This window comes from Glycine max, chromosome 6 (genome assembly GCF_000004515.6).
Source record: "Glycine max cultivar Williams 82 chromosome 6, Glycine_max_v4.0, whole genome shotgun sequence".
NCBI lineage: Eukaryota > Viridiplantae > Streptophyta > Magnoliopsida > Fabales > Fabaceae > Glycine > Glycine max.
Window position 1 is genome coordinate 4,001,983 of NC_038242.2, and position 13,064 is coordinate 4,015,046.

Here is a 13,064-nt window from a genome sequence, read left to right on the forward strand (position 1 = left end):
AGTAATACATACGGGGGAACTAAAAACATATTATTAATAAAATATAAAAACTAGATTGAATTATATAAAACTTGAGAGACTAAAAATAAGAGAAAGTGAAAGTACGTGAACTAAAAACATATTTTTCCTGTTATTATTTACTGTCTTAATTACAGTACATTGGCATGTAAATTCCTAATTTCTTTTATTTTGATGCTTCGTTCAAACTCACACTTTGATGCGTTTTTTTATGCTTACACTTTGATGGTTTGAGAAGATACCTTCAAGCCACAAAGCCACGAGACTGCGAGATATAACGTAAAATTGTAATTTAAAATTATTAATTTTGCATTTTAGTTCCATATAACGGGTTAAGTTGGGTTCACCCATCGAGTTTTTATAGATTATTTATTTTTTAACTGGGAATTATGTTTTATGAAGTATTATGAATTTTATTTTGTTTTGTTGCTTTACACTATATTTATTTAATTCATCATATGATAATTTTTTTAAGAATTCGTGATAAGACAATTTATTTATATTATTTATTTGGTAATGAGTAATTTATAACAATATATTTAGATTATTTTTATTTATTTATTTTATATAATTGGTAGGCCATTTTATGAGTAATTTATCATTATTATTTTAAAAAAATTGGATTTGCCTAGTTAATATGCTAATTTGAAGTTTCTTTCTCATGTCACAAATCAATAAAATAATCAAAGTATACGAAGCTAACAAAAGAAAAGAAACTAAAAATCGTGCTTGTAACGGTGACAATGAGTGGTATTTGATAGCGTGGTGATGGCATATATTCAGAATTCAGACGGTGAAGTTGCGTAATGAGGGCGACGTCATTGGCGCGTAAATGGAGCTCTCATAGTGTAAACATACCTTTCTTATAGGCGGCGCCGAATATCCTTGTTACCTTGACGACCAAGACAATTCCATATGAGATTTTAAAATTTTCAAATAAGTTTTTTCTCTAGTGGTACAATTCTTAAGAAGTTAAAATGGATCCCGTAATTGTTTTATACTTTGTTAAAAACGTTGCTTTTATATAAGGATTTTTTGAAGCAAAATATGTCGGTAATCACAAGTTATGAGATTAAACATAAATTAAACATCTATCAGCATGTTTAGGAAATTCTACCTGCCATTGATTATATAAGGGGTTGTTTAACTTATCCTAATTAGTAAATATAAGTGAGGTTAATGTTAAATAAATTATACCAATAATCTTCAAATACTTAATTGAAAGAGCTCTTGTCCAGCAACAATGAAGTCAATACAAATAAATTCTAAATTTGGTTTGCTCAAAATAAAAGCTATTTAACAAATAAAGGTAAACGATATCAACCCATAAGTTATTTCTTTTCGTGTAAATGGATGGGAGTTGACCAACTTAATTTAGAGAAAAAATAGTTGAATTAGTTCCACAATTTAACTTGGTTTAAGAAATATCAAATCTAATTTAGTTTGACACAATACACAACTTGATTAATTTTTCAAATATTTTTATTCTTTATTATTTTTTAAAATATATGTTACTCAATAAATAAATAAATACAAATCCAAACTAAAAAAGAATAATCGGTTTTCTAGTCAATATTCTTTGAAACCCAACCAATTCATCCCTACTAGTACCAGCCAGATTTCACAAGAGAACAAGAGAAAGATGTAAAATATGGCTGGCTCATCAAAATCGCATCCATTAGACTTCCTTTCTCCCAACCAACATACCAAACACTAATAAGAAAGCAAGTAATATTTTCCCCTTTTCGTTTCCTGGCCACTGCATTATTTAAGTACAACCTACAAGAAACTTCATTTCAAACCACGTACCATATCTGTCTTGTGGCTTGTGGAGTTGTGGTGCATATCACACCAGGCTATTCCTCCCAATCATTTCTTTTGTACAATAGCAATATCCATGCAAGAGCAAGTATAGCTTGATCACCAAAACACACAATTGTTTTTAACACATCAAATGTTAATAAATGGGGCAACAAATATCTCGGACGAAATAAATGCCGATAAAAAAAAGTTACATTAAGTCATTCAATTTATGCTAGAAGCATAAGAGGATATATCAAATGCATGTTAGAAGTGTGCATGAATTTAAAAATAAAAAATATATTTGAAATTGGATTTTGATAATCAGTCATAGTTTATTAAACTGTTTGATATTAAAACTATTGGAGGATATATCAAATGCATCAAGTGTGCTGATTTTTTTTGGCTAAGTTGGATGCTAATGGTGTCTCCAATCTCTTTGTCATTCAAAACATTCCGGATGGCTTGAGAGATTTGTTGTTTGCGGATGAGATGGGTACTTGTTTCCCTCGAGGAGATTAGGTGTCTTTGTTGTTTTCTGGCTTTTGTTTTCCTTTTTCTCTCTTGCAACCAAAACAAAATGCCAAATGCAACATAAGAGGGTTGAACCTATCACTTCACGAGAGAAAAACATTTAAATGAGAGTGAATGTGAATGAAAATGAGGAGAGTGAATGCATGAGAAAACAAAAAGTTTGACAGTTTACACACTTATGTATACAAGAGGATTAGAAGGCTAAACCTTTTTTTTTTATTTAGAATGAAATAAAGAAAACAATTTTTTTTTACAGCTTCATTTGCATGGGAAAAAAGAAGAGAACGAAAGGGGTAACAAGATACGACGCCGTAACACTTGTGGGTCGGGCTGCAATTAGCAGAAAAGATCAGGGGTAAAATCGAGAAATAAGTTGAAAACTAAGCATCGAAATACATTAAAATAAGGAAAGCATTTCAAATTTCCAATACTCACTCTCTCCGACGCCTTCTCTGTTACGTCCTCCTCTCACAGCCACAGCCACAGCCACAACCACAACCACAACCACAACCCTTCGAGTTTCAGAAACCCTAACCCCACAATAACCTCTCACAAACTCACTATTTTTCATCATTCGATAATTCGAACTTCCACCATCTTCCCCAAAGGTTTGATTTCGTCATTAGCTGCTATTCAGATTTAGTTTATAGATTACTATCGCTCTTTTGCACGGATCGATTTATTCTCTGGCGTAAAAAAACTTTTTTTTTTTCATTTTAGAACTCACATCTACCATGTAATTCAAACTAACATAACTAATTGGGTTGTATCAGTTTTCTCTTGTGCATAAAAGAAACGCCAACGATTTTCTGCCTCCGTTTTGCTTAGTACTATTTATTCACAACACTATATCGGATTATTCATTTTTTTTTCCTATTGTTAATTTGTGTTATGAACTATAGTTAGGAGAATTCAAATTTTTCATTTGTGCAATACCAGTATATAAACTTTGATCTGTAGGGTGTGAAATGAATCGATGTGTATTTTTCTTTGCAGTTTGCTATCATGGCTGGGTCGGCACCCGAAGGATCACAATTCGATGCTCGTCAATATGATGCTAAGATGAATGAGTTGTAGGTTTCCCCTTCCCTTAGATGGATGCTTAATAGAGATGCCATGGCTTGAGATATGCCTTTATATTATAATAATATGTATTAGTGATACCATCTTATTATTTCATGTGTAATGCCTACCTGTGAACTGTGATACATCCATGCCTAGAAGAATTATATGCTCATTCTTGGTTTTATGTTTTCATGGGACCAGACTTGGAACTGATGGGCAAGATTTTTTTACTTCTTATGACGAAGTTTGTGAAAGCTTTGATGCTATGGGATTGCAGGAGAACCTTCTGAGGGGTATTTATGCATACGGTATGTTCATTAATATATTTGAATGTACGATAATTTTAGTTCTTGTTTGAGAACTTTAGTTTCTATTGTTTAGCTCTGCATCAAATCTGAGATTAATTTACAGTCAAATTATATGCCTCTTAAGAATCTTGAATACTTGCTGCACTCTCTGTTTTGATTCATGTTGTTGTTATTATTTGTCATTGATAACTGAGCATTTGTGCGGATGTTGTATTACTTCTGAGAAGGTTTTGAGAAGCCCTCTGCAATTCAACAAAGGGGGATTGTTCCTTTCTGCAAGGGGCTTGATGTTATTCAGCAAGCACAATCTGGAACTGGAAAAACTGCCACCTTTTGTTCTGGAGTTTTGCAGCAGCTTGATTATAGCTTAGTTGAATGCCAGGCACTGGTTCTTGCTCCCACTCGTGAACTTGCACAACAAATTGAAAAGGTCATGCGAGCACTGGGGGACTATCTTGGTGTCAAGGTCCATGTTTGTGTTGGTGGGACCATTGTTCGTGAAGATCAACGCATCCTCTCAAGTGGGGTTCATGTTGTTGTTGGTACTCCTGGTCGTGTATTTGACATGCTGTGCAGACAATCTTTGCGCCCTGATAACATCAGGATGTTTGTATTGGATGAGGCAGATGAGATGCTCTCTCGAGGTTTCAAGGATCAGGTCCTCTCATTTTCCTATGCTGCTCTCTTTTATTGGCTTCATTCTATTGTTTGTGGATTTTGGCTTAAAAATACTATTTAGTTTTTTATTTGAATTTTCACCAAATGTATACAGATAACTGAGCTATAATGGCTATCAATAAGTTGTGCTTTGTCAAACAGTACATTTTGATGTACTAGATACACTACAACAATATAGTAGCCTGTTAAAGATGCTAAAGGGCATCTTTGACTAGATTTTGAAGCTGAAAGAATAGGGGAAATAGATATCCTGTTTCAGTCTCTTAACTCTTTTCTTTTATATATTCATCTTTTATCTCTACAAAATTTGGAAAAAAAAATGCCTGAGACTATTATTTGGGGCAACTTAAATTTTCTTTTTCACTAAGTGTTAGTTTTAATGTTCTTATGGGCAAGAAGATTTAAATACTTACTTATTCTTTGTCGTTTTGAAAATTATGTGTTTTGGTTTGTGGTCTGCATTGGTAGCATGTACATGTTTAATATGAAATACAAATACCTACAACTTTATCTGCCTTTTGGTTCATTAAGATGTATCTTTCTGAATTCTGACTTTCTCTTTTACCACCTTCCAGATCTATGATATTTTTCAGCTGCTGCCACCTAAGATCCAGGTTGGGGTTTTCTCTGCCACAATGCCTCCTGAAGCCCTGGAAATCACAAGGAAGTTTATGAACAAACCTGTGAGGATTCTTGTAAAACGTGATGAGCTTACCTTGGAGGGGATCAAGCAATTTTTTGTCAATGTAGACAAGGAGGATTGGAAGCTGGAGACACTATGTGATCTTTATGAAACATTGGCAATCACCCAGAGCGTTATCTTTGTGAACACCAGACGCAAAGTAGATTGGCTGACAGACAAAATGCGGAGTCGTGATCACACAGTTTCAGCCACTCATGGAGATATGGACCAAAACACAAGGGATATCATCATGCGGGAATTCCGTTCTGGGTCGTCCCGTGTTCTTATTACCACAGATCTTTTGGCCCGTGGTATTGATGTCCAGCAAGTCTCACTTGTTATAAATTATGACCTGCCAACTCAGCCAGAGAACTATCTCCATCGAATTGGTCGTAGTGGACGGTTTGGGAGAAAGGGTGTTGCTATCAATTTTGTGACAGGAGATGATGAAAGGATGCTATTTGACATCCAAAAGTTTTATAATGTGCAGATTGAGGAGTTGCCAGCCAATGTAGCTGATCTCATTTGATTTGGTCTTCCCATCATTGGTATGCTTTTTATCATGGAGGCCGCCGTCATTATTTTGTTTATCATGGCCCAGGGCAATGAGGGCATTTCTCTAGCCAGACTTTAACTTAACCCCAAATCGTATCAGCGGAATGCGTTGTTGCAATTTTGTTGCTTGCTTGTTTGTATGTCTTACTAAAGATTGTAGATTGCCGCTTTTCTGTGCGTTCTGTTTTAATATCCGTGAGGTGCTTCTGTAAATTTGAAACTTTTTTAACGTTACGTTGGAAATATACTGGATTTATTTTCATTGTCATCCCCAAGAATTGACTTATATGGTTATATTTACCTGTCAGTCATATGATGCTTGTCCTTAATCTACATATGGAAGCTTTTTCAAGTTACAGTCCTATTAAAATCCATTTTTAGGACCAAAGTATTAGCACAGGGTTTCTCTTAATTGAATTTGTCCGAGTATGCAAGGATGTCTTCGCAATTTATTTGTAGATAAGTACACATTTACTTGTTTACTAAAAATATAACTTTTGGTCTGATAATGTATCATGCTTCAGCTTACAATGAGATTTCCCTTCCGAGTAGAGAACTGATTGCTCGTCACGTTTTGTGAATTATGAAGTAGGGGGTATTTAGAATGGAATCAAACTACCGAGTGCAAAATTGAAAATCTACCTAAAAAATTGAAAATCGCAGAAAAATCAATGATCATACGTTTGGATTAATTTTTATTTTTTAAATTGTGTGATTTGATTTGGTTTGCGAACATGCTAAAATCTTAAAAAAATCAATGATCATACGATTGGAATATCCGTAGACATCAATCATTTAGTAATTACTTTTCTGTTATTGGATATCTATTTTTTAAGTTTTCATTATTAAAAATAAGTATTATGAATGTTATTTTATTGATTTTTTATAAAAAAAATAATGGTTAAAACTTGAAAATAAGTATTATGTATTGTTTTTATTTTTAAGTTGAATGATTGTTATTAAAGTAATTTAATTTAAAAATAATTATTATTTTACTTTAAATTTAATTATTGAAACTTTCGTTATTTATTTAAAGGTTAATTGTTAAACTAGTTATTATTTAAGTTTTGTCTAATTAGTAACAAATTTTTACACATTTTTTAATACTTGACATAATTTTCAAACAACAAAAATGAAATCAAGATATATCACAAAAAATTGCTTTGATTTAATTCAAATTGAATCAAATCATATAACACTTAATTTTCTTATTTTATTTAAACTAATTTTAAGTCAAAATTACAAAGTACCAATATGTGCACTTTGCAATCGTAGCAATTGTTTTCGGTTGCTGGGTCAACCATTAGCTAAACCACTCATACTACGTGTAGTGACTTGTCGCATACGCTTTCCATGTTAGAAACATTTTGGCATTTAGAACGTTAAGAATTTTCTGATAAGGATTATCAACTAAAAAATTATATAAAAAAATATTACCAACTAAAAAAAATACATGTAGCTCATCTTTGTTTGGTGAGTGCTCATCAAATTTTAAAATTGGAGTTCAATTTCTCATTTGATTTTCTACAGTAATTTCTTTTATTTCTTAAATCTTAATTAATTAAATTATTTTTTTATGATATCTTAAAAGAATGTATTAGATTTAGGATTCAATAGGATCAAAATAAAATAAATATATAAAAAATTGAAAATTATATCAATTATGAATTTTCTAAAATAAGATAATCGTATTTTTATTTTAAAACAGGAATAATAAAATTACATATAGACTAATTTTATTCTACCTGAGGATGTTTTGAGGAATTATATGATTATTGATTTTTTTTTAAAAATTATATTTAAACCTAAAAATTATTAAACACTTTTGACCTACGAAACTGGAAAATTCATTTTTGAAAATGGGCTTGTGAAAAAAAAAAAGGCTTTAACTATTTCCACTATCCTTTTTAGGGAGAGAGTTACAATTTTATGAAAGGTATTTGTTGGTTTTCAAAAAGGATGGGATTGTGATTTTGGATTCATGGTGTTCGGCTTTTATACGAGCGTGTTGGGATTTGTTTTTTTTTTGGGTTACTGTAATTGATTAGTCTATATGGGTGGTGTTTCTCGAAGACTATCAGAGACAATTTATATGTAATTTTTGACAAGCAAATTCTGTAAATCTTGTGAGTAAATTGATCCTCTTTGATAAACTTGTTTTGGGGTTATAATTGTGATTTAAAAAAATCCTGATTTTAAATCTTATAAATCTGTCAAAGTTTTTTTAAATCGTTAAATTTTTAATATATAAATTCATTAAAATAAAATCTTAATCGCAAAAATCTTTTAAAAAAATATGATAAATAGTACCCCAAATTTATAATTTTATTTATGTCAAAATAAACTTTTAAAATCTTAATTGAATATAGTTCTAAATTTTTCCTTGTTGCATCGTGGCCACAAGAAGCAAAGTTGGTGCAAGAAACATGATCGATTTTTCACTGTTGCCGGGTTTTCCTCAAATTTGCGTCATTGCTTCAGTTTCTCCTTTCAAAATGTATTGTGATCTCGAATTTCGATTTATTTGACATAAAAAGCTTTGAATTTTTTCTTGATCCTTTTGTAATTTTTTTGAATTTGATGCAAAAAGGTGCAAAACTTGTGTGCTTTAGGTTGTTTTCACGATTGTGGAGGGAAATGTGTTTGGATTGATGGAAGAGAGGGAAACTTGTGTGCAAAAAGGTGCAACAAGTATTCTTTGCATAAATTGGCATCAGAATCAATCTTCCAAGACTCAAGTCTCTCCACGACCATTTGTTGCATCCGGGGTGGAGAAGCCTTCTCTCATCGCCAACAGACTTATGGAGAGAGATGAAGGGGAGTGTTTTTATGTGATATTTTTGGAAAATAAAATTAAAAGGATTGTCTATTAGCAAATAAGGGAGGTGCAAATAGTAATATCCGAAAAAGAAGTCGCTTTATCTGTTGCTGCCGTGGGTTATTGAAAAAGGTTCGGAATTCGTGGCAGATAAATTATCTTACGGGGAATCCTTTGTCCGAGTCAACAGCAAAATCCTCAAGAATTTTAAAAGAGTACATCGTAGACAATGGAAAATTCTAAACTTGCAATTTATAATTTTAATCCTCATTTAATTTTTTATCAGCAATTTTAATCTTCATATTTTACAAAATTTACAAATTTGATCAAGTTATCAATTTTGTATATGTTTATCTTTTATTTTTTACATTTTAATTAATTAAATTATTTATTTTATGACACTTCAAATGAATAATATTAGATCTAAGGTTTAATTAGATTAAAATAAAATAAATATAAAATATATAAAATTATATGTTAACTCAAAATTATAATTTTTTAAAATATAAGAACTAGAATAAAAAAATCCAAAAATAAAAAATGTAGATAAAAATTTAAAGGAAAAAAAATAATAAACATAATTAAAAGAAACATATTAAGATAGAAAGAGAGAAAAAAAAAAGTAAAACTAATAAACATAATTAGAACAAAAAAAAGTCCTATTTGTTTTTTATATGAAAGAGTAAAAGATAAGGCATAAGAGATTATATAACAGAAAATAAAAATAAAATGAATAGAAAGTAAAAAAAAATGAAGTATTAGTAGTTTAATATTTCTTTCGAACCTATATATAAGTAAAAAATAATAATTATAAGTATAAATATAAATAAATAGTAATTAATTTTTATCTTGATAATATTTCTATTATGTCTTTCGTTTAATAAAATTTTATTTCTCAAATTATTTATTCCTATTATACAAGTAGTACTATAAAATGTATTTTAAAAATAGTTTTTAAATTAAATATTATTAACTGGATTACATAAATAATAATCAATCTTGCAATTTTGGATTCCCCCCAAAACACGGCACCTAACAATGAATATATCAATTCTCCCTATGGAATTTAATTTAATAGTAGTAGAAGTAGACAAAGCTACAATAAAAATTGAAAGTAAAACTAAGCCTGCCAAATCTCCTAAGGTCTTTGTTGGACCCCACGCCACCACTGTCCCTCATATTTTGATCATCTTTCTAATAAAAGAAGAAAAAAAAACGGTCAAGGGTTGAAAAGAGAGATAATAGATAACCCCTTTGGGTCTTTCATTCTTCTTTCCTTTCTGCCCAATTTCCCATGGAGGAGTTTCAAAGATCAAGGTCTTATGCAAATGGGCAAATGATGCAGATAGAGAGCTACTATGGAGCCCCTAGGCCTTATGATCTCAGTCTCAGAACTTATAGTGCTTCCTATGCTCAAACTCATATGGGTCCTAATAGGGACTTGAAGTTGAAGAAAGGAAAAAGCATTTCTGCAGGGTCTTCTTTCTCTAAGTCTTGGAGCTTGGCTGATCCTGAGATTCGGAGGAAAAAGAGGATTGCTAGCTATAAAATGTATTCTGTGGAAGGAAAGATCAAAGGGTCCTTCAGAAAGAGCTTCAGGTGGCTTAAGAACAAGTACTCCCATGTGGTTTATGGCTGGTAGTGGTTTAATTAATTGCTACTTGTATTTAGATTTCTGGTTTTTACATATGTGAGATGTGTTTATGAGAAGAATTGTAGATTAATCATTGATGGGTTATGATCGGTTTACTTGAGTTCATCAAAGGTTGTCTATATGTGAAATATTTCGTTGCTTATTATTGGGTACTGAAATTAAAATTATATTTATTTTGTTGTTCATGTTTTTTTTTTAAAACTTGTTGAAGGGTCTGAAGGATTAAATCATGCGTAGTAAGTGAGGCTTTTGTTATTTGCATTTACGCAATCATGTCTTCAATTATTATCATTATTTGGTTGCAAACAACCCTCTACTTTAAAACAGAATTAGTTTTGCAACAAATAGCTTCAAGAGAATTTACTTACATATATGTTTCCCCTAAATGTTTGGTTCTAACTTTTAATCTATCATTTTTGATATTTTTAATTCTAAGTCGAATTTTAATATGTTTTTTTTAAATTATCAATAATTAAAAATAGTAACATATCACAATATAAATTATTTATAATAAATTTAAAATATAATTTATTAGTTCACAAATATTATTTATTATAATTTTATTTATGTAAAATAAACATTTATAATGTGCATGCTAAAATACTAGTTAAGAATGTGTGTCATTTTAGTTTTTCAATTTTTATTGAGTAATTTTTATTAAAAAAATATTCTTTTGATTTTTCAATTATTAAAATCATTAAATTTTTTTTATATAAATAATTAGATATTATGATGAATCTGTGATATAAATTATTTTGAAAGTTTTAAAAGTAAATATTTAGTCAAATTTTGATAATAAAAAAAATAAAAGATTTAGTAGGACGTGAGGTTAAAATTTGAAAATGAGGAAAAATTGTAAAAAATAAATGGAGATGAAATTTAATATTTTGGTTATTACCAAATGCATTCTGTTAAGAGTAAATATTGAATGCCACTAAAAAAAGAGTAAATAGTGTATGTTAATAATTTAATTTTTTACACTAATATTTAATAATAAATTACTATGTACAATTTTTTCTCATGTTAGTTATCCTAAAAATTGTAGTAATAATAAATTTTAATTAATGAATGATATAAAAAAATTATATCATTGCTTTATAGAAATTAAAATCTTGCGTAACTTTTTTTTGTCATAGATCGGTCTACCGTAAATGTCCAAATGTAGTGTGCGACTACTACCCAAGTAAGTGTAGAATCGGATTGATTAATTTTTTTTATTCGTAAAAATTAAATATAAAAATATATAATAACTGTTCAACCAAGAAAAGACAAAAAAAATTGTTTAATCAGATCTCTTTGACTGATAAAATAATTTATTTCAATGAACATATTTTAGAATAAATATAAAATCATTGTTATTTATAAAAAATTCTAAAAATTAATTTAAGATATGATTTTTGCATAATACTAAATATATGCCGTTAAAAAGATACATATTTTAAAAAATGCGATTATATCCCATGAAAATTAATCAATATTATAATGATTAGCTCAAAAAGATCCAAATTTTTAAAATTATATTGAGCTTTATAGAGTCAAAAACTTTAATTATGATGATTATTTAAAATAGAAAAACTTTACAATTTATTATATAAAAAATAATTGTTAATAATTAAAATGCACTATGCCTTGTATTTAAGGATTTTTTTTTAAAATAATCTTATATTTTTAAGAACAGAGGAGAAAGTATATCATAAAAAATAGAAAAATTATTGATAAATACCTAATATGCTAACAATACCTAGTGAGAGAGAAAGAAAAGTAAAAATGTTATAGGTAATGAGATTTGAGATATGAAGAGATAAATAAGAGATATTGATTAGATATATATAAAAAAAGAACATAAGTATCCATGTATTTCTGATTTTTTTTAATTTTTATTTGAAAACTTTGATTATAGAAAAATAAATCAAATATTAAGTTGTATATCGATAAATTATTGGTCCAAATAGTAGTGGGTTAAAGTAAATATAAAAAAAAACATTGTTAAGTAGTTTAAGACTATCACGTCATTCATGATTCCGACCAATAATCATAATAAGTGAATAATAATTATTGTATTATTCATTGATCTAAAGGATTTTAATTAATTTAAAATATTAAATTATCTATATGTCACATGATTATTGATTAGGACCATAGATAATATGATAGTTCAAATCACTTAATAATTTTTTGATTAAGAGAGAAGAACTAATAAAGATAGATAATTAGATTTTCCGATAAAGAGTAATTATCAACAAAGTTTGTAAGTATTTTATACCAATAATAGGATATAATAAAAAGAAATATTATGTTATACAAAACATTCGTTCAAATTCATTTTAATAAATGTTGGATTTTTTTCTTATAAATAAATAGTTTTATTTGGCCATCCCTGATTTTTTTTTCATTGAATCCGTCCTGTAGCATTACTCGTAAAGAATAAGAGAAGGCACAGGGTTAAAAAAAAATAAAAATAAAACTTTTTCATTCACAAATCTCTGGTTTTTAGAAGATGGCTTTGTCATTCATCTAACTACGTCGCTGTCGAATATCAAAAACCACAGTCTCGGTACAACTCATCAAAACTACTTCTTATGGACATTATTATATTATTTGGATAAGATTGTTTTTTATTTTGTTTCACTAGAAGCCTTTATGATCAAACTACTGTGTCGTAATAATAGTAAAAAAATTATTCGGTAGTCTACCACTATCAGTGTTTATGATCTCAAACAATTTATGTATAGCATGTATTTGAGCTTTTTAGCTTCTGAAAAAAAAAACACTTAATTATATGTCATGTGATTATTAATTAAAAAAATAGGATAAGTTTGGTGCAGCTTAGAAGTTCGTGAGTCACAATGATGGGTGGGTGAATGGTGGCACAATGGTGGGTTTGAGGGTGCATTAAGTAATTATCCTCACATTTTTAAGTCTTAAGGTGGGAAAATTGGGGATTATATCGGG

At 29.3% G+C, this 13,064-nt stretch overlaps 2 protein-coding genes across 2 annotated transcripts; both read left to right on the forward strand.

Annotated features, from left to right (window-relative positions):
* The first annotated feature begins 2,761 nt into the window (after positions 1-2,761).
* On the forward strand, positions 2,762-5,908 carry LOC100790090 (eukaryotic initiation factor 4A-2). Its single transcript, XM_003525971.5, has 5 exons — positions 2,762-2,960; positions 3,349-3,425; positions 3,619-3,725; positions 3,953-4,383; positions 4,979-5,908. Exons 2-5 carry the CDS (start codon positions 3,358-3,360, stop codon positions 5,612-5,614), a joined length of 1,242 nt encoding a protein of 413 aa, XP_003526019.1. The 5' UTR covers positions 2,762-2,960; positions 3,349-3,357; the 3' UTR covers positions 5,615-5,908.
* Positions 5,909-9,686: 3,778 nt separating this feature from the next.
* LOC100305934 (uncharacterized) lies at positions 9,687-10,286 on the forward strand. Its single transcript, NM_001248237.2, has one exon. The coding sequence runs from the start codon at positions 9,753-9,755 to the stop codon at positions 10,098-10,100; it is 348 nt and encodes a 115-aa protein (NP_001235166.1). The 5' UTR covers positions 9,687-9,752; the 3' UTR covers positions 10,101-10,286.
* The last annotated feature ends 2,778 nt before the right edge of the window (positions 10,287-13,064 follow it).

Excerpts from the sequence above, each read along its gene's own strand:
- LOC100790090 (XM_003525971.5), top strand. The coding sequence starts at position 3,358 with ATGGCTGGGTCGGCACCCGAAGGATCACAATTCGATGCTCGTCAATAT. Across the intron at positions 3,426-3,618 it reads GATGCTAAGATGAATGAGTT|ACTTGGAACTGATGGGCAAG; the intron begins GTAGGTTTCCCC and ends TCATGGGACCAG. Across the intron at positions 3,726-3,952 it reads GAGGGGTATTTATGCATACG|GTTTTGAGAAGCCCTCTGCA; the intron begins GTATGTTCATTA and ends ACTTCTGAGAAG.
- LOC100305934 (NM_001248237.2), top strand. The coding sequence starts at position 9,753 with ATGGAGGAGTTTCAAAGATCAAGGTCTTATGCAAATGGGCAAATGATG.